General features: G+C 43.2%; 1 protein-coding gene across 2 annotated transcripts in view; it reads left to right on the top strand.

Moving 5' to 3' along the window:
- The window catches only part of LOC147899024 (protein EXPORTIN 1A-like), a 107362-nt gene that overhangs the window by 75014 nt on the left and 10598 nt on the right, over window positions 1-21750 (top strand). For both annotated transcript variants that reach the window (XM_087378563.1, XM_087378562.1), the window contains exons 18-19: window positions 13991-14099; window positions 14203-14268. In XM_087378563.1, the coding sequence (XP_087234689.1) occupies window positions 13991-14099; window positions 14203-14268 (175 nt within the window). The remainder of the gene's footprint in view (window positions 1-13990; window positions 14100-14202; window positions 14269-21750) is intronic.

Below are 21750 nucleotides of genomic sequence, written 5' to 3'. Positions count from 1 at the left end.
GGTTGACCTTCTCTATACTGCCATCAGATTGTGCATGATCTGAGGAACTCATACTAAGAGTAGTTTCTAACTTCTCAAAAACAAGTGTCCAAAAGTTACTTGTAAACTTCGAGTCCCTGTCACTGACTATGTCAGAGGGCAAACCATACATCTTAAACAAGTGGTCCACAAACTCGTGAGCCAGCGGAACAGCTGAAATAGTTGTTCTAGTAGGTAAGAATCTAGCCATTTTTGTCAGACGGTCCACTATGACCCAAATGGAGTCATGACCCGTGCGCGTTCTAGGCAAACCAGTAATAAAATCCATGGAAACACTTTCCCATTTATTACCCGGGATTTGCAATGGCTGTAATAAACCCGTGCTTCTAAGGCGTTCTGCCTTAGTAACTTGACAATCCCGGCAACCTACCACATAGTTTTCTATAAATGCACGTATCTTAGGCCAATAAAAGGTATGCTTCACCAGAGACAGAGTCCGATGTATACCTGGATGCCTAGCACTGGGAGCATCATGACACTCCCAGAGAATCTTGGATCGAAGATGCAAAACATCTGACACACATATCTTTCCATTCCGGAACAGCAAGCTGTTCCTAATCATCCATTGACCTCTCGCTGCCTGTACCGTAGGTGGCACAATCCCTGAGTCCTGGTCAACCATGGAGCTCCCATCCTAGACTTTCTGCCAATAAGAACTGAAATGACTATCAGTTGTGCAAAGCCCTCTCAAGGATTGAAATAGGTCTGAGGATATTTTCGTAAATGACATAGCATTTACAAACTTGACTTGACTTAAGGCATCTGCCACACTATTCAATGAATCCTTTTGATAACGTATTTCAAAATCAAAATCTTGCATTAACTCTGCCCATCTAGCCTTTCGTCCTCTCAATTTAGACTCAGGTGCCGACAAAGCCTTTTCTCCCTCAACAAACTGCCATGAATATCAAGAACAGACCTCGTGTTGGCTTGGAATAAAGATGCCCCAATCGCAAAATCACTCGCATCGGCCTCCAAAACATAAGGTCGGGTAGGATCGGGTAGTGCAAGAACGGGTGCTTTCTTGATAATTAACTTCAAGGTTTCAAAAGCCTTGTTCAATGCATCATTCCAAGAGATCGGCTAGGTAGACCTGCATCCACGACCTTTCAATATGTTGGTCAAGGGTGTTGTGATGTGTGAATAATCACACACAGACTTCCGTAGGAATACCGTGAATCCTAGGAAAGAACGAAGTTGTTTCACAGTCTGAGGGATAGGCCATTCCAAAACCTTGTGGATACGATCTAGATCAATGCTAATACCTTCTGAAGAAATCTTGTGTCCTAAGTAAATGATCTCCTTCATAAAGAAGTCACATTTACTCATCTTGGCATAGAGCTTATGCTGTCTTAGAATAAGTAAGACAATCCGGAGGTGTCCTATGTGATCCTCTAGCATTCGGCTATATATCAAGATGTCATCTAAGAACACGATAACGAATTTGCTCAAAAAATCTGTGAATAAATCGTTCATCATTTTCTGGAAAGTAGCAGAAGCCTTGGTCAAACCAAAAGGATACGAGAAACGTGGCCATACCTCGTTTGAAATGTGGTTCTATCTATGTGTTTAGCATAGATACGGATTTGGTGATAACTCCTACGCAAATCAATCTTAGTGAAATTCTTTGCTCCAGCCAAATGGTCTATCAAATCTTCGGAACGAGGAAGCGGATTCTTAATTGTCACTTTATTCAATCGTTTATAATCTATACACATTCCCCCTCTCAGCCCTCCACCCCCATTCCCTGCCCCCTTCCCTCCACCCACCCCCCTCCCTGCCCCCGAGCTGGCGGCCGCGGCCGCCAATCCCCCAGCCCGCCCCCCTCTCAGCCCTTCCCCCAGCCCCTCCCCCCCGCTTTTCCCCACCCCTCCTCCCCCCCTTCCCCCGAGCTGGCGGCCGCGGCCGCCAGCCCCTCTCACCCCCTTCCCTTCCCCCCCCCTTCACCCCCGCCCCCCCCTTCCCCACTCCCCCCTTCCCTCCTCCCCCCTTTCCCCCCGCCAGTCCCCCCCCCCTCCTCCCCTTCTTCCCACCCCCTTCCCTTTCCCCCCCTTCACCCCTGCCCCCCCCTTCCCCACTCCCCCCTTCCCTCCCCTCCCCCCTTTCCCCCCCCGCCAGTCCCCCCCCCCTCCTCCCCTCCACAAAGTATCTTTCTTCCTTCTTAAGAGGACATGTGCTCCCCAAGGTGATTTACTTGGGCGGATATAGCCCATATTCAGATAATCTTGTAGCTATGAAGCTAACTCATCTTCCTCAAGCTGGCTCATCCTATGAGGTGGAGCACTAATAGGTTGAGCCCCAGGTACTAAATCTATGCGATGGTCTAGTGCCCGTTCTGGAGGTAAAGCTTCCGGCAGTTGAGCAAGGAATACATCCATGAAATCATCTAATAAGGTTTTCAATTCACGGTGTTCAAACACACTTAAATCATTCTTGTTATTAACAGAGAGAACAAATGAAGAAAGCGGAATCAAAACACACTGATACACATTATAATGAGAAGTGTTTAATATATTCTGAAGCTGCATCGCAGATACAATAGGTGCCTGAGAAGAGGGAATATTATTACACTGAGTAGAAAATTGGGTGTCCTTATCCAAAAAAGAAAGAGTATGTTCCTTCCATCCAATCCGAATATCGTGGGTTTTAAACCACTCTATTCCGATTAACAAGTCCACATGCTCCAAGTGCATGACATAGCACGTAAGAGCAGCTGTGTAGTCTTGAATCCGGATAGAAAGCGGTTCAATCTTGCGATCCGAAAACTGCTTCCCAGCTGGAAGCTGCACCTCGTAGGTGTGATCGCTAGGTATCGTGGACAGCCCATCTTTTGCACAAGTTTGTAATTAACAAAGTTGTGAGAGCTGCGCGGGTCAAAGAGAATGTGAACTCTTTGGTCCCTAACTTCTCCATAAACTCGGAAAAGATGATGGGAACCAAATAACGAATTATTAAAGGTGCAATTACAAGAAAGTGGGCATGTAATAACATTTATAGAAATACCTGTCATCGAAACTTGATTAGCTCCCTTAGCTTTGGTACCTGGACCGGCATGGAGCTCCGGTCCTGGCGCTTGCTTCTGATTCTTGCGCTTAGGACAATCATTCCTAGTGTGGCCCTGCTCGTCGCATATGAAGCAACGCCGCTCTTTCTTTAGCTTCAACGTACGAAGGAAACGGGCACGACCATTCTTCGCCTGAGTTGAATGTTTCTTGGTGGCGTTGTCTAAAGACTTCGACTCCCCGGTACCAGTGGTAGAGACTGGAAGAACTTCCTCTTGTTCTTCCCACCTGTCGGCAACTGTGGTTCCCTTTGCGCTGGCCATAGTATCTTCATAGATGCCCGCGTAATTCATGGCCTCTTGCAAAGTGGTACACTTGTTGTTCTTGATTTGTAACTTGTACGAGTTAGGCAAACCATCCACAAAGAAACCTAACAAGGTCACTGGATCCATCTTTGTAGCTCTGGTTTGCAAATCCCGAAACCTCTGAAGGTAAACCTCAAAAGTCAGATTCAGCTTGGACATATTGAGGGCGTTAAGCTTGCCTACGATATCGTAATCTTTCTCCTTCTTCAGAAACTCTTTCTTGAAGACCCCTTCGAATTCTATCCATGTTGCAGGCTTGGGTCGGAGTTCCTTCCACCATAATAAAGCCTTTCCTGACATAAACCTTGCTGCAAGCTGTATTTTCTCGTCATTCGGGTAAGGGTGAAACTGGAAGTGTACTTGCCACTTGTGCAACGAAGTGTCCACAACCTCCTTGGTACGAGACTTCTAATCTCCGGAAAAAGGATTTGGAGTGATGTTCGTACCTAACACTGAGGCCATGGCATCCACATGCGTGAGCGCCTGAACAGTGCTAGTCAAAAGTGTGAGTGTAGTCTGAATCCCTTGGAGTTGCTGTGTCAACCCCGTCTGATTCGTGTTAATTAGCCCGAGTCAGTGAAAACAGATACTCCCGCTGTTGGCTGTGCCATATGGAAGTCTGCTGCAAGCCGTACCCAGGTGACGAAATCTGCAAGGGGTGTGGAGAGGTCTTCTCGTGTGAACAAGCATGAGCTGAGGCAGAACTGTGGTTTCGCCAGGCTATAACGTGGAAGGTACTACTTTTAGAAAGCTAAGCTTTCTAAGAAAGCCCACCCTCCTAAACTTGGAGGGGTGGTGCTTTTCTTAGCATCCAGCCTTCTCGAAACAGCAGCCTGGGCGCGATCCTGCTCCAGCCTATGGCGCACCCCTCTACACACTCCTGCATGGCGTCACCTATCCTCTGCGCAGCCCCGACTGTACATGGGATCCCCCTCCGGTTTCCCTCAGCCCATCGGCTTGCCTAGCGACTCCTCTCACGCCTCTCCTACAATTCTCTCCACTCTCTCCAAGCTACACCTCTCACGCTCTCTCACCCAACCCCATTTATCAGCCTCGAATTCACCCTCTCTCTTCCTCCATCCTTCTTTCCCAATCCTAAACTTCGAGCCTTAACGATGAACCCATCAATCACTTGCAGGGCAATGAACATGAATTTCAAAATTAGGGCATACTTTTGTATGACCTCTGCAATGATTTCTTGCTTACCATTCCTGCCATTTGCTTCAATTTCCTGTCAAGAGTTGCAACCATAAGTCTGAGCATACTTCTTGTTGAAGAAAGTATATTTGCTCCTGTGGATAAGATCCAATCCTCCTTTTGTAATGCCATGCATAGGGACCGGGTGTCGATGCCAAGGTTGCAATGTCTGAGTAGGAGTGCTTTCTAATCGTTGTAGCAAAAGTCTTTATCTTCCAGAATTCTATGGTGGCTTGTGCAGATTTTAATAATCCATTTTGCTGAAGGCGACCCCTCAAGCTGAGCCAAGGGCTTAGCTCAGCCTAGGGTGACCTTGAACCTCGGGTTCTGTTGCGCTGTACAGACGAGGTAAGTATAAACTGTAAGAGAGACAGTACTTATGATTGGTTGTACGGAGCTATGACAATTAGATGTATGCACGACAGTTGTATGGCGACGATTGTGCAGTGTGCGGAGGTACGAACAACGATTGTACGGAGGTACGGAGAGAGAGAGAGATGTATTGCCATCTTCAAGAGGCCTCATGAGCAAATGAGACAGAGTACAAACACAAAATTGACTCATACAAGCCAGTGGGGCTGAAGCAGAGGGCTCGCTAAGGCCCTTTGTTGAGTACTATGCTAAACTAAACTCAAAATACAAGAGTAAAAGCTAGTACTCAAATCTACGATTCAAAATATATAACCTAGTGCTAGGGTGGCTCTCCTATGAGCTGCGAAAATGTCTCGTTTTTGTGTTTGCCAGCTGTCTTTGTCTACGGCGAGGGGCATGCTCTGTGTGATCTTTGTATTGAGGGCGGGGGGGGGGGGGCATGTCGATAGTGACATTGCCGGTCGAGCAATCCCCTTCGAATGAAGCTGTGAGGGGCTGAATCTCCATCGTGCGTGCCCTAGTCTGTCTCTGCATGGTGTGTAGCTCTTTGGCTGCATCTCTCCTTGTCTTCGTCTCATCCCATTGACCCCCTCAGAGCTCATATCATCTATCTCCTCTTCTACTCGGCTATGTCCAGGGGCATACTCAAATGTGTAAAGTCTGTGACATTCGCTAGCGCGATCTATCTCCGTCTCATGTGTCATTGTCTCCTCCTGCTCTCTGATCTGGCGCAATAAGGTCACTCTATGCCGTTGCATCTCCTGGTCTTGGAAGTGAATCAGCCGGGAGAGCGGCCCAAAACTTTGCCCCTCTTGAAATAGGCGAAGATATTATCCTTGGATCTCATTGTAAATAGAAAGTAAACGACAATGATCTCGTCCTTGGATCTCAAGTACACAGGAAGTGCTCATCTATTTCCACCTCCTCCAATGTGGATATCTACAGATTTGTTGCTCTCTACGTGTATATAGCTATGGCTCTCTCAGCCTCAATTTTGAGCAGATGGGACAAGACCCATATCTGTTTGATGGTGATTCTCAAGGAGGCAATCAATAGAGCGAGCGAGTCCAAAAAAGCGAGCGACAATTAGTTGAAGTGGTTGGAAAATCAAGCAAGCAAAGAAAGAATCTAAGTTTTTTATAAAATAATTGCTTGAAGTACAAAGTATTCAAAAAGGTGGTTATCTGTCACAGAATTTATATTCTGATGCACACAAGTTTTTTAGATGGTGCAAAAAGGCATGATATTCATCTAAATCATGCCTTATCATTTGATTTGATATGTAACATTATGCCATTTATATTTGATAATCAAAAGATGTAGGGATGTTAAAAACTCATCAGCAAAAACAATCAAATGTTGACATCTTGCCAAAATATAGGGATGTGAAAATGTTCTCTTTTGGGCCAAAACAGGGAGCGTGTTAATGCGCTCCCTGTTTTGGCCCAAAAGAGGACATTTTGATTTATAAGTCCAAATGGGGTCTTAATGCACCAAAACATGAATTTGTGGCCAATTTGCTGCATTGGTAAGATTAGTGGGAGGTAAGAATAAATCATTAGGGAAGGATATTTTTGCTGTAACAAAGAAACATGGGTTTTGTTCCAAGAGTGAACAAGCATTTACATATGCATGGAATTTAGACTAATCCATGCAAGGAGTCCTTGGAAAGATGATCTCAATTACTCTAGTGGAAAGAGAGAACTTGATTGCAGTAGGGTTTATCTTTGATACAAACAATGACTTGGAAGTTAAACATACAAACTGTCTCATGGATGATGTGAAATTAGTGTTAATGGCTTTAAAGTTATATGCATGTTTAACCTTCTGGCATTGAGGGAATATATGCACTTTTGAATAAGTTATTATTTTTTGCTACTAAAATGGGGGATTTATAAATCTTTTATTGTTTTTAATCGCTCGCTTTTTTTGGCTTGCTCGCTTTTTGGTAATCCTCATTCTCAAGGGGTTTGAGACTCGTTTGTCTTCTAGGATTGGGATCTGATAATCACTTCAACCTCCGATACTTTGAAGGAGTAATCATGGTAGAATCGGATCTTGGTGGGAAACTCTTGCATGCTCCCCCCCGGTCCGTGATGTATAGAGCGGGAGGAACGGTATAATTCTATTGATCTCGTCCCACGGGATTAAACGATCAGGGATATCTAGGTTTTACTGAAATGGGGGGAGACGGTTCATCTGAATGCCATGGATGCGAAACCATTTGGATATGTGTACATAACAAGTTATGCTCACCTCACTTTTAGCTAGTCGTATAGTCAGCTCTAGTGGCAATCTCGGTAATCTCCTTCTTAGATAAGGTCTAGACCTTGTGAAGATAAGTGAGCATCTGGAAGATGGCATTAACTTGGAGCAGTGTTATGCCGAATTTTGCCTATATGATGTGGTGGGGGACAGAGGGCTTGCTCCAAATCATCCTGGATCTCATAGTTACCCGCAGCCTCTTGAAGCATTGCCACTCAGTCATTGATAAATCACCTCCCGAGAAGGGTGTTGCATACATGGCTATCGGTTTCACTAATGTGTTGAATAGCCATCCCCATCGTCGGTGGGTCTTGCAGATGTGTTTGAAAGCATAGTTTCTCTAGGCGAGTCAGAGCTCCCCTTGGCTGCGAGGTCATCGTGAAGACTGGATCTGCAAAGACTACTCTTGGGTAAGTGTACCTTGTACAATCTCCACTCGCTTCCCTCGATAAGTGAAGTTGTGTCAGTGAAGTACTGTGCGTGACGTGTTCACGATCATAACCTTGGTCTTGCAAAGGTTAATAGTCAAGTCTCTTCGTGTGTAAAACACCTCTACGGCCTCCATGTGTTTTTGGAGAGAGAGAGAGAGAGAGAGAGAGAGAGAGAGAGAGAGTGCGGGAGGCCTCGCGGGCCAATGAGATAAAGATAACGTACAAATCAAAAGTAACTCATGCAAGCCGCTATCGGTTGAAGCAAAGCGCTCACTAGGGTCCTTGTTGAAAGCTAAAGTGCTAAAGTAGTGAACAAAATAGCATCAGGTGCTTAGAGCTAATGGTCCAAGTATACGCACGGGCTCCATGTATCCATGCATCCTGGTGGCTCTTCGATGGGAAGTAAGGAGCTCTCGTATCTATGTTTGTCGAGCTGTCTCTCGGGGTTGCGTAAGAGAGAGAGAGAGAGAGAGAGAGAGAGAGAGAGAGAGAGAGAGAGAGATGTCTCGGAGCCCTAATGGGGCTATGAGATAGTACACATAAGAAAGGAGACACCCTTACATCTTTGAGTGTTAACTATGGGGTGCTTTGTGGGCGGCGCGGGACTAGAGACCTTGCACCCCGGCTTACATCCGGGTGCGACGTGGTATGCTTTGCGTGCTAATGTTATTGGTTTGGGTTTGTCTAATGAAGTTATTCATAACTTAGATTTTGATTACACTACTCAAAAATTGTGGGAAAAGCTAGTACGCCTATTTGGTAACAAAATTATCAACTCCAAAGTGTTTCTCAGATAGGCATTCTTTAAGCTTCAAATGAAGCATGGAGACTCTTTCAATGCACATTTGAATCAAATGGAATCTCTCATCTTCTAACTTGGTGCATTGAAGGCCCTTATCGGGGAGGTTGCTATCCTCCTTTCGAGCATTGAGGATATTCCTAAATATCGTGATAGTATTCCAGCACTTTGTGTGGCATGGGATATGAAATTTGATGAGATGGTTGCAATGCTCATTGATCATGATAGAAGACATAAGGATGACCATACCCGTAAGGAAGTGGCATTATATTCTAAGGGTAAAAACGAATTCAAGCCTCTCAAGTGTATGTATTAAGAAGCTTGGCCATACAGAGGATCGTTGTTTTCAGAAGCTTGCCAAGCAACAATCTAAGGACGATGCTAACTTGGTTGTAGCTGCCACTAGTGAAGAAGAAGAAAAGGACATTCCGAGACCAACTCATGCTCATACTGTTGAAATTCGACATTTCTCTTCCTCAAGAGGTAGATGAGAATGATGATTTTGTTTTCTAACTCTGTCCATGAGTCATGGGTTCTCTGCCCTGGTTATTTTTTCAAAAATGATGGTAATAATCTCTTTATATTGGTCTATGATGGGTCTTTTTTTTAGGCTTGGCCGAGTTTCAGGATGTTGGTGTAGCCCCTAGACCTATGAGCTGGTCATGTAGCGATGCTAAAACATGAGCCTCAGAGTCATGTTGAGTCTCAAGCCATGAGAGTGCTTGGATCAACCTTTGAACATGCTTAGACTTTTGCCTCTGAGTTACATGGGGTGCACAGATTAGTAGATCCCAGCTTTATTCTTGGTTCCATTCCAATAGTCCCTCACCTTTCCTCCATGGGGGGGTGTTAGGAAAGAGAGTCAAGTTGAGTGAGTTTTGTGTGTGTTTTAGTCTAGTGTGTCCTATAGATGCCACGTTTCCTATTGGGAGATATTCCATATACACTTTGGTATTCTATTGTCTAGTGTCTAGATTATATGAGGGTGTACTTGTGTTGTGTGTCACCTCATAGGAGTCAACATCAAGCTTCCTCAATGTAAGTCTTAGTTCTTCCATTTCTCTTTCAGTTCTTTCCATTTGCATTTCCATTAGTTGCATTCTTTGCTTTCCTCTTCCTACCCTTTCTCCTCTCCCTACTCCTCTATGCTCCAACACTTGCTCCATCATTTGTGAGCCTTTTTGTATTTTTTCAAGTTTTAACGCAATCACCAACAGTTTAACCCATTAAAGGTTAGCGGAATGCATGCATTCCTAGTTCTTGGACTAATCCTAGTTTCTTGTGTGCGTGCACACAGTTCTCTTTTACCAGTGCAAACCAAAAGTCAACTTTCTTTGACCATAGTCAGACCCCTCTTTTTTTCTTCGGAGAAATACCAATTGGTGACATCCCCTCGGCTTTTAATCACTTGTCCTCAATTGAAGAGCTTCTTGTGACAATTGTAAAACATGAGGATACCTCCTCTCTTGGCATCAATTGCCTAATAGTTCAGGTACTTGGTAAGATAAACTTGCCTATGGGTGCTTTTCTTCTCAGTGCGGTACGTAGCTTCTCGTTGGAGGATCTCCTCCATCTCTTCCACCTTGGGAACGCTTGGAACAGCCGGATCGTTGCTAGGTAGTGCGTTACCAAGGAATGCCGTGCCGGCCCAAATCTGGCATTCTGGGTCTACGGTTGCATGCAGCCTGGTAACAGTCCCCAATTGTGGCTGCTTTTGGCCATTTTGTAAAGCGGGTTTTTGCTTGAGCTGCTCCATCGCTCCCACCCTACCCTAGTGCAGCTCCCATACTACTCCAGCCCCCTTCAAGGCCCCTCTCTTCTCAGTACCTTCTCTCCACTCCCTCTCTTCTACTCTCTCAGCCGCTTCTCTCCACTCTTGGATACTCTCTCAACCCGCTTCTCTCCACTCTCCCCCCCTCCTGTTAAGCTTCAGCCCCCTTTCTAAATTTGTACATTTTGGTTTTGAGTTTTCTGAGAGTGTTTTTAAAAGTTTAAAGCTGAAATTTAAAGCTAGAGATGCTAAAAGTGGTGTTCTTTTCATAATTTCGTATATTTTAATATAAATTGATGACGTGTATGGGATAAAACCTTTGAAGGAAAAAGTGTCCCTAACCCTCCTAGCTACTTATTACATTAGCCACTGCCTGTGGTATTACAATATTTCCAACACCCATGCAATGAAAATCTTCTGGTGTACAAGGAGTGATCTCAATCACCAAATGGAAGTAAGCCCAAATGTGGAGCAAAATAAATCAAACTAGTTCCTCCTGCATGCAATCTCTCTCTAACATAATAATAATGGACTATCACCAGGACGTGAATTCTTAGATCTTAGGAATTCACATTTGACTATCCTAGGCCTTTTATTGTTTTTAATTGAGAAAGGGCCAACTCAGTGCATTAATTCCATGGGATTGAATGGCAATAGAGGGGTTAAAAACCCATTGTTAAAAATAGTTCCATGGGCCACGTTTGGCAAGCCAGCTTGGGAAGTAAGCAAAAAAGTAGAAACTTGCTTGGAGGCAGTTTTCTGGACCAGAGGAAGGTAGAGAGAGGCAGGTCACAGGCCGGGAAAGTGCCCCAAGGCTGTTCTAACAAATTGCCTTGCTGATTTTTGACTACCACAGCAGTCCGTGTGCTGTTTGAGAGTTGCTAGGGCTGCTAGAAGCTTCTTAATGAATTCATTCTTTGACATCTGCAGAGAGCCTCGAGAAGAATTCCGTTTTGTGCTGGGAGCCTCTAGAAGAATTCGTTTTTGATAGAGAAAGTCCCGAAGAAATCGTTTTCAGCCAGGGAGCCTCCATAAGAAATTATTTTTCAGCCTGGAAGCCTTCAGATTGCATCATCTACTACCTGGGAGTCTCCAAATTGAATCACCTACTGCTAGAGGCCTTCAAAATTGCGTCGCCTACCACCAGAGATTGATTTCTTTTCATCTAGGGCCAATTGTTGCGTCTAGTGTTACATGCCAGCTCTGGACAGCAGAGAGAGTTGCTTCCAGAATTATCTATCTGATAATTTGCATGGAGAGCTGCCTTCTTTTCTATGTCAGCTATAGTATCCCCAGGAGGGCAGCAAAGTTTTGGCACTTGTGTGGCTGAGTCGGGCTGCTAGTAACAGTTTTAGGTTGTGTGCAAAGCTTGTGTGTCTGAGGATCAGCATTTAGACTCAGTACTTTGGGCACTAAGGATAGCACACAAGGTAGCCAAAAGATTGGACACCCAGGAGGAGGGTGATTGTGCCTTGTAGGTGTTGATGGGATTTTTAGAACCGTTGGCCATTGATTTTGGTTTTTTCCTCTAGTTTCCATACAATGAAGGGCCCTTAAGGCGGTGCTTGATTTGCACTTTAAAAAAGGAGTAGAGATGAGGGTGTAGGCACAAGAAAGGCTTGATGATGCAATTAGTGAATTAGGATATGTGCAGAAAAGAATAAAATGTTTTTGTATGAATTTCTTCCATCTAGTTCATGCTCTCCTACAAGGAGTAGCATCATTGCATCAGGCTCAATGGTTCCAAATAGATCTGCATCCTCACTACACCTTCAATGGTGCATGTTATGTTGTATGCGCTGGGTTTCGGATGCCTTTATAAGCCACGAAATCGCTAGTGTTGCAGATTGTTCAGTACTTGCCAGTTGGATGCCAGTTTACCAGGAATAGTGCCTTGGAATTTGGAATGTTATCTACCAGGAATTGTGCCCTAGAGATTGGATGCTTTTTGCCAAGAATGGCCATAGTAGCAGGATGTCAAGTGCCTAGCTGGTTTTGGTTGGCTAGATGGGTGCAAGGGAGTTGTCCTTGCTAAAATTTTTGACTGAATAAAGAAATAAAGAAATACCAAAAGGGGCGCCAAGGGTTTGGGGCCAATCGGGTGTTTGGTTTCCGAGCAGAAGCAATCTAGCTCCCCGTTGTGGATTCTGTGTTCTCTTTGTGTCGCTGATTTTTTTAAAATAAATGTGGCTTAAATAATGGTACTTGCTGGTTAATAATTATTTACCGCCCTTTAGTTTATCTGAAGGCTGGTTTCAGTGGTTTCATTGCTGGGATATCACCATTCTTCTCAAGAGGTGAGGCTGTGGTTGTTGTTGGGGCAAGTACCAGTTGCTGGAAATTAATTACAGTCAAGAGAATTCAGCCAAGATGTTGTGGAGTGAATGTGCCAGAGGATATGCCATACGAGGAAGAGCGAGAGGCTGAAGATTTGGAGGAATAGGATGAGATTTTGGTTCCAAAACAGGTATTGGCAATAGGAAAAGAAAAGTTAAGAGGTAGAGTTTCCTGTCGCTATCTGGTGATATTGGATGTGAAGCGGATGGAGGAGGTTGAACTGCCAGATTCACCTTAGTGTTACAGCTCTACTTTTAAGTTTGAGCCAACTATAGTTGGGCTCTTTCAGGCTCAGCAGAGCAAAGGGGTCTGGAGGGGGGTAGGATCTCCACCACCCGAGTACAGACAGCTCAGTTATCTAGAATTTGCATTGGTGACACTATATGTCCCACCCGAGGTACCGCTTGCGGACAGCATATCTGCCATGGGACTTCTATGAGCAGTGTACTAGGATTGTTTATGCATTGGCATATGGTTTGTATCTCGATCTTTACAGAATCATATATGCAATGTTGCATTGCTCGTTTTGCAATGTTGGTTAAGCCTTGCTCGTTTTGCAATGTTAGTTATGCATCGCTCGTTTTGCAATGTTGGTTATGCATTGCTCGTTTTGCAATGCTATTTATACAATACATGTTTTTGTAATGGCACTTTATGCGAGCATTATTCTTTCTTTTGTTCATGTACTGCAGTTTTTGTGGTGGCCTATGATTTGCTATCCTAGGCCCTGCAAATGTTATATGCAACACGAGTTTTGCAGTGCATGTTGGAGCATACTTGTGATGGCAGTAGATGCCAAAGTTAATGGTTCACTTTCTGTGGTATTCTTGTGAATAGTTGGGGTTTGGATTGTGAATCTGTGTGGTTTTGATACATCAAGTACTTTTATGTTCATGATGTACCACAAGTTGTGGGTCCTATGGGATGGCCATAGGTGGGTAAAGCATCGAGAGGAACATATGTGAAAAGTACACGAGGAATGTATGTTTGCATGCATTTAGTGTTTTTTATGTGCTCATGATGTACCACAAGTTGTGGGTCCTTTGGGATGGCCATAAGAGAAGTGGGTAAAGCATTCGAGAAGTGTTTGTTTGCATTTGCATATGCTCTTGATGTACCTGTGGGTCTTGTGGGATGGCCATATGAGGACATGGTAAAGCATCTAGTAAGGAGTATATGTGTATTGTAAGAGGAAAGATCCCTGATTGTGCTGTTGACTAATTGAGGCTCTAATGTTAGATGAACTTTTTAAGAAAATAACATTTGCCTTTCACATTTGTTGACTTACATGGAGACTTGCATCTACATTCGTGTATGTCTTTGTTATGAGGCTTCTATAGGTCTGTAGATTTCTTTTTGTATGTTGCTTTGTATGCATGCCGTGTACTTAAGAATGATGATTGAATGCTCAGGTATGTGGTTGGGCAATATCCAAGATTCTTGAGGGCACATTGGAAGTTCTTAAAGACTGTTGTCAATAAGCTGTTTGAATTCATGCACGAAACCCACCCTGGAGTGCAGGTAAAAACCCATATTGGTAATAGTTGGGTATGTTGTATCTCTATTAAGTCCATCGGTTGTCCTCTAATTGTGCTTTATTCTTGCTGCTGTGATTTTTTGTCAGGACATGGCATGTGACACGTTTTTGAAAATTGTCCAGAAGTGCAAACGAAAGTTTGTTATACTCCAGGTTGGATGGTCTAGCTTTGCTATCACTTTTTTCTAATATGGTTTGTGAGTTGTGCTCGTATGTGGAATGACAAACGAAGCTGTTTACATGGCATTAATGAAGTTTATTATGCTTTTGGTTAAACTTCTAAACTGCTAGCGTTCATTATGATGGAGTTTGTCTTCCTTGTTAGTAGGTTAATATGACGGCCTTGATATAAACGATGCTCAAGTTGTGGGTGTGTGCATGTGTTTATGGAGCTAAACATATTGTCATATTACTTTGTGCACTTATTATTAGGTGCTAACAATGCGTGAAGATGGCGTATATGATTTGAAGTTACATATGAATCACAAATTGAATCTTTTATATCAGGTTATCGGAATTACATACGTAATTGTACTTAGATGCACATCCATATAAATATAAGTATCAGCTGTTTGTTACATCATTCACAAATACAGAAGAGCCTGGGAAAAATACGGCACTTGTGTGCCATAAGATCCACTGTGAGCCTTCTTGGGAGTTGTGGTGACATTCACTAGCTTCAAGACTAAAGGCCTAGTGAGAATGGCCCATTTATCGTTGATGGTCATGAAGTGGAAGCTTTATGGAATCTTATAGAAAATAACCAAACCTCCAAGAAAAACATGTGAACAAGTTTCACTGTTAATATCTTTTTCAAACCAGTCTTAACATCAAACACAATGCAGTGGAGAATGAAAAGCACTCCCAGAATGTCTAAGCTTTGAGTATTATCATGTATGTAAAGCCATGAAGTAGAAGGGTTTGCAGTATTTCTGTGTATTTTTGCAATGCACACCCAACCTAATCCATTCTCTGATTTTCATTTTTATTTTATTTACGTGAAGTATGGAAAATAGTCCAATGTATAAAAGAGTTGTTAGTAATCAAAAAGAGGTGTATGTGTGTGTGTGTGTGTGTGTGAGAGAGAGAGAGAGAGAGAGAGAGATTTTGTACCACCCTTTGACTTGCGTAGTTTTTTGCCTCGTGTGGTATCCTATTGGCATCCATCTTCTTAACTTTGTTGAGGTAAGACATGAAGGGGCATAATGCTTCCCCTTCTAGAGGTATGATCCTGTTTCAGCCAGTAGGATGGGGTAAAGTGTATGTGCCTTTACACCTAGCTTCCCTATCACGAAACATTTGTGAGAGAGCAGCCATGGCGAATACCTGCAGCCAGCCCCTCTAGGGTTTTTTTCCTCACATGTGCTCCCCCCTTGGGGTGCCTTGAGCCCTCCAGGATCTAGCCGCCTGCCCTTCTTGCAGATCCGCCTCCTGTTTGAGCCCTAACTGTCGCGATCTTCTGTACGCCCTTTCCTCAGTCGTTTGAGACTTGTGCAGCCCTTTTGGAGCTGCCATCCTTGCTCGCTGCCCTTTCACCGCCTCCTTTTTGGGTCTTTCCTCAGTTTTTTCCCACGGTGTGAGTGCGTTGAGTTTGGGTGTTGTGCGTGTTGGCTTTCCCCCTGTCTGCCTTTGGGTTCTCTGCTGTCTGAAATCACATCTATAAGCCCCTTTCTTTCAGTCCTGCTTCTCTCTTTCATTCCATATCTAGATAGCCCCCTTTACTCTCTACCTTGTTTGCTGTCCTATCCTTCTTTGCTCAACTGAGTTAAAGCTCCATGGAATCAGTTCAATGCCAAAGGAATGACCTCTAGCGTCGGCGGATCTTGGTTGCAGAAGATGCAAAATTGTGCACCAATCCAGAGCTGCACACTTTGCAGGAGGGTTTTTCAAAGATAAATCATGCTTGGGGTGATGAACCGGTCCCTGAGTTTGAAGTTTCTGTCCCTGGGCAGGTTTTGTATGCACTGTTTGTGAGCTTGGCCCAGAGAGTTCTGTTCTTCCTGGTCGTATGCCTGATACAGCAGATGTTGCACAATGGTTAAAATACTTGCTTAAAGGATGTTTTGTTGAGGGCTGCTATAAGGAAGACATAGGTTTTTATGAGGTTATTTTCACGGATGCCCAGTACAAGCAACAACTTTTGCAAAAAATTCCCTCTCTTTTTTTGTCAATCAATTGGTTCATGTCTATTTGTGGATGCCTACAAAGGACTATCGGAGTCTTATCCAACATAGATGTCCCGTATGGCTTGAGGTGGTTGACCTCCCTTTATGTTGCAGGCCTGCATCATTGCCTTACTTGGATGAAGCATTGGGAAGGTGGTTTTCCCTCCTGGTCCTTTTGGAAATGTAAATTGTTTTTGTGTGTTGTGGAATTTAAATGGGGCAAATTTGCAGGTTCTTGTTTGAGTGTGGCAAATTCTAATATCTGCAATCCGATTGTCCACACGTTTAATTGAAGCCTTCTCCTACTTCTGCCCAAGGATGCTTCCTTGGCAAAGCTTGCACTAGTGCCATGCAGTCGTAGTTCAGGCAAAGCTAAATGTAGGGCTCAAATTCCAAGGCAGTGGATAAAATGTCAGTTGGAGATAAAATGGCAGTGGATAAAATGTCAGTTGGAGATAAAATGGCAGTGGGTAAAATGTAGGCTTTGGTCCGCGGTGGTTTGGTTTGATCCATTATGTTTACCACTTATGGCAGCTATACGTTTGGATAATCCTATCTCCTCTCCTGGTCATATTTAATGATGAGCAAGGTATTGCATATCAGGAATATGCTCGTCCGTCCTGGCCTAGTGCGGCCATGTAGGAATAGCTTTGAAGCTATGCTATGTCTACCTGGTTGTAAATATGTATATACCAATCAAGTGCTTTACTTACAATGTATAGGGCCTCTGCAATGCAAATAAATGGAGGCTCCTTTGGGATTACATAACAGCTCACAAGTTACATATTTTTTGTTTGCAAGAGCACAATCAACACTCCTTTGCGAGCAGTGAAAGTTTCTTTGCAGGTTTTCACATCTTTTATACTAGTCAGGCTTCGCAAGCAGGAATGGCTTTGTGCTATGTCTATCGGGTTGTAAATATAAATATAAATCTATAAACAAATATCTATATATACCGATCAAGTGCTTTGCTTACAATGTACAGGATCTCTGCCATGTAAGTAAATGGAGGCTCCTTTGGGATTACATAACAGCTCACAACTAAGATATTTTTTGTTTGTGAGAGCACAATCAACACTCCTTTGTGAGACATCTGTTATACTAGTCAGGCTTCCCTTGCCGGAGTTGCTATGCTCATGCATCATGATTTACAGCCACACACATAACAATTTACTTCAATCTATGCTGCTTCTATTTCTGCAGTTTGGGCTGACGTTTGGCACTGTCTGGCAGAATATTCATTTTGGGGGGGGGGGGGACTTTAATAATTCACCTGACACTGAGGACAGTAGCATTATCGATCTCATGTGATGCATAGAGAAAGGGATGCGTCGACATTTATGCATGCTTGTGATTCATGGCAGCATCTTATGCCTGATACAGTTGTTCATCATAATACATTCACTCAGTATTGTGCTTGTTTGGATTGATGGTACATCTTTCATACCGCACAGTTTGATGATTTTACTTTGTGAGATGGCCTTGGATTGTACTTTGCGCCTATTTGATCACTTTTCAGTCTATACGACTTTGCATTCGCTATGCGAGTGTGCGATACACAGCCACTTTGCAAAAGGCTTTTATTGGTTAACAATTCTTACTTGAAGGTCCATGCCTAGTTTTGGTTCGGGCTCTTAGTAGCTCGTCTTGCATGCTTCAATCTCGATGCTGGCTGGGCATGGGATTGCTTCTCGTCGGACATGTAGGATTTGATATGGTAATGCTATCTACGTGACTGGTGTCACAAAGTGGCACATTCTAAGGCATTGATTCAGCATTTTAGATGCATTGCACAGCAATGCCAACTATCTCTGGATGATTTATCTGCTTTCAAGGCAGCTCTTTCTTGCCTGGCTGAAATGATAAAAAAAGGGGGAGCTTAGTTCTTGTTAAAAAGCCACGCTTACATGTTGCTCTTCCTAGGCCTTTTTCAAAAGTTTTCACACTCCCTGTTGTATGCATGCTTTGCATTGGGTGTTGTGCCAGGGCCCAGGATGGCTCATGGTCAACAATTAGGCAATAGCTTAATGTCAAAGTGCAGAAATATTTTCCTGATATGTTTGCTGCCCCTCTTCCGACTTTGCATTTAGAGGTGGATGCTCAGAATATTTTTCTTTGCAATGTTTGTCCCATTCTATCGCAGGAGGAAGCACATGATTTGGAATTGCCTTTCACTGATCAAGAATTTAAAGTGGTCTTGTCTAAGTTGGGCCACTCCAAATGCCTAGGATGGCCTCACGGTTGAGTTTTTTGCTGATTTTGGGATCAGCTTAGCCCGGTTCTGTTACACATGATCAATCATACTTGGATTGTTGACTCTATGCCTTCATCATGGAAAAGGGATCGGCTGCGTTTGATTCCCAAAGAGCCTTTATGCCAACATTTATCAGATTGGTGGCCCATCACACCGATGCCTCTGTTGTATAAGCTCATTTCTAAAATGCTTGTCTTGCGCATATCATATCTCTTATTCATGGGCTTGCACCTTGCCCAATATGGTTTTGTGCCATGAAGACAGATAATGGACAACATTGCAAATGCATATATTGTCATTGAATATGCCAAAAACACCCAATAGGATGTCTTGATCATGCAGCTGGATATTGAAAAAGCCTTTGATACTGTCAGATGGGATTTTACTGCAGATGTCACGAGATGGTTGGGCTTTGGTTCTAAGATGCAAAATTTTGGTTACTGGCTTTAAGAAGACGACACAGCTTCATGTTTATTGTGAAATGCCTTCTCTTCCTCTTGGTCACTGGACATCTCTGTTTGTCAAGGCGGTCCTCTTAGTGCATTGTTTTTTGCGATTGCTACACATCCATTGTTGATGCTGATGGATGCTTTAGTTTCGCAGGGATGCTTGCATGGTATTGACTTTGCTGGAGGCACATCACAAGGATTATGCAGATGATTCCTTTTTGTTTGTACAGAACTTGGGAGCAGATGTTTGATATCTTATTCATGCCTTGGATCTTTTTGGGCTTGCAGCTGGGCTGAAAGTCAAATTTACTAAATTGAAACTTTTACCTTTGCATGAGTGTGATTGTCATCGTCTGTTGTGGCCGGGTGTCTTGCTTCCTCTGATTAGGTGGTGCGTCATTTGGTCTACCCTGTTGGCTGGCACATCTTCCCACCCCAAGAGAGGCTTTGGGTGCTGCATAAGCTTTTCTATAAGCTAGGACTATTGGAAATTATGAGGCCATTGCTTGTGCCTCCAGATTTTGCAATTTTATCTGCCACTGATTCCTTGGTCATCCTTGACATTCAAAAGTTTATCACCAAGACTATGTAATGTCTTTGGTGCACCCAGCATGATCGTGGTGCTTCGCCTTCTTAAATACACTTTCACTTTTGTCTATTCGCCTAGGATGCATGTTCATTTGAACATTCTTAACATTCACATTCATACGTTGGCTTGTAAGGCCACCCTCTTGCTCTCTTTTTTGGAACAATGTCAGCCATGGGCTGTTATGCTATCTTGTCTGGTCAGCTCTCTTTCTACGGATGTTTTTGGTCATTGGATTGCAGCTGTTTTTGATATTATATTTGGGCAGATGCATGGTCGTATTCTTGGCTGCCCTACAAATGATTGGCAGCAGATTTTTGTACTAGTCAGGTTCTCCTCCAGATCTAGACAATACCCTCTGATTGCAAAGTATTCATTGGAGCAAGGTGTTTGATCCTCCTTTGGCTCGTCTTCAGCCCAGAAAGGCGTATTTCCTGCATGGTTTGGGTGTTTCTACAGTGAAGGATGTGGTGGATGATCGGGTCTGTACGGAGGTAGTATTGTCTGCGTATGTGTATGCATCACAGATCTATTTGGCACACTTTTACAGCTATGTTGCAGCCTTTTCACCCTGTTCCCTGTCTGTTTACCACTTCTTGATGGGGACTCTCTTGGGCTATACCTCCTTTTCTTTTGCAGCTCTCTCTACTTAGAAAGCATATCATCTTTTGCTTCCACAGCCTTGGATTCAACAGCATCGGAATCTCTTTTGTTGTCTTTACAAGCCTAAATAATGAAAGAGGTACACACAATCTTAGAGATGAAGTCTTTTATCTATAGTGTATTGGCCTTAGGTTTGTTTATAATGATTGAACATAAGCTGAAAACAAAAAGTGGGGAGCTGAACAGCTCGTCTCTCCTTTAGTTTCAAAATAGAGTCAGATTGAGTATACATATGCTTTCTTAAGTTAGGAATGTAATTTTGCATCTTTTTAGCGGTACACAAGTGTGAGAGGTTCATTTAGTTCTTCATGCTTTACATAATTCATTCATTCTGTAAATTCTTTCTTTCATTCCTACATGTGAGAGAGAGAGAGAGAGAGAGAGAGAGAGAGAGAGAGAGAGATTTATTCCTGTTTTTTGGTGGATTTTGTTTCTTGATTTGTTTGTTTATTTTTGCTTAGTCAGCTTCTTTCATTCTTCTTTATTTCTTGTTATCTTTCTCTTTTGGTTGTATGACGTATTTTAGTAAGCACTGGGCTTGCCCAAGAGACTCCGCAGGTCTTTAGAAACCCAATATAGCTGCTTATGCTTGGGCACTGACGATGATTTAAGTGTTGCTTTTCTTGCTATGTATAGACCTTTTGTTTTTCAAAAGATTTTGTCCCCTCTTTTTCCTTCTCTTGCATTTTTTGTATTATTTTCTTTGTGGAATTTTGGACTTTAGATCAACAAAAGTTCTAAATTTGTATGATTGGATATATTCTAGTCATACAAAGGTATATCTTTACAAGGCTTTTCCTTGGTGGAAGGCTCGTTTTCAACGCATTCTCAAACAGCGGGTCTTTTTTGTGACACTATGTGGTAGATGCCTTGCTGGTGGGTTCATTATTAGCTGCTCGGTGTATTGTTTCCTTGGTCTGTCGTACTTGTTCACATCCGAGGGACACTGTGCTACATCTCTTCTGACCTGTCCTATTGCTGAAGACTTTTTTCCCAGGATGAGGATGGATCTTCATGCTCATTTTCATGTGATTACTTTTGGGAGAGAATTCTAGTTGTTTGGTCGGTATGTTTCTAGACTAGACTATGCTGATTTCTTTTCTTGGTGTTGCTTCCGGGCTCCATGATCATTATATCATACCCATAGCATTTGATTGTACAAGCATAGTACTGTTTATTTTTTTTATTTCTTTTGTTCATCCTTGCTTAGGTCTCTCTAGGATGCACATTTCTTGGAGACCTACCTTTGGCCAATTTCGAAGTTTACTATTAGTGCTTGTAGTCTGTGAGTAGTATTTGTTCGACTTTGGGACAGCTATGAATGTACATTCTTCTTAATGAAGTGGTTTTCTTACAAAAAGTGTGTGTGTGTCTGTGTGCATCTACATCTATCTCTATATTTGTATTTATAGATGTAGATATAGATACACACGCGCACGCACATGCGCATGTGCATACACTTTTTTGTGGAATCTTTGAGTCATTATATTACAAAACAAGCTATCCCAGAAAGGGAGA

This window comes from Dipteris shenzhenensis, chromosome 8 (genome assembly GCF_047967505.1).
Source record: "Dipteris shenzhenensis isolate YYH24624 ecotype China chromosome 8, Dip_SZ_1.0, whole genome shotgun sequence".
NCBI classification, from domain to species: domain Eukaryota; kingdom Viridiplantae; phylum Streptophyta; class Polypodiopsida; order Gleicheniales; family Dipteridaceae; genus Dipteris; species Dipteris shenzhenensis.
Note: the sequence above shows the minus strand (reverse complement) of the source record. Positions and strands in the feature narration are given on the sequence as shown.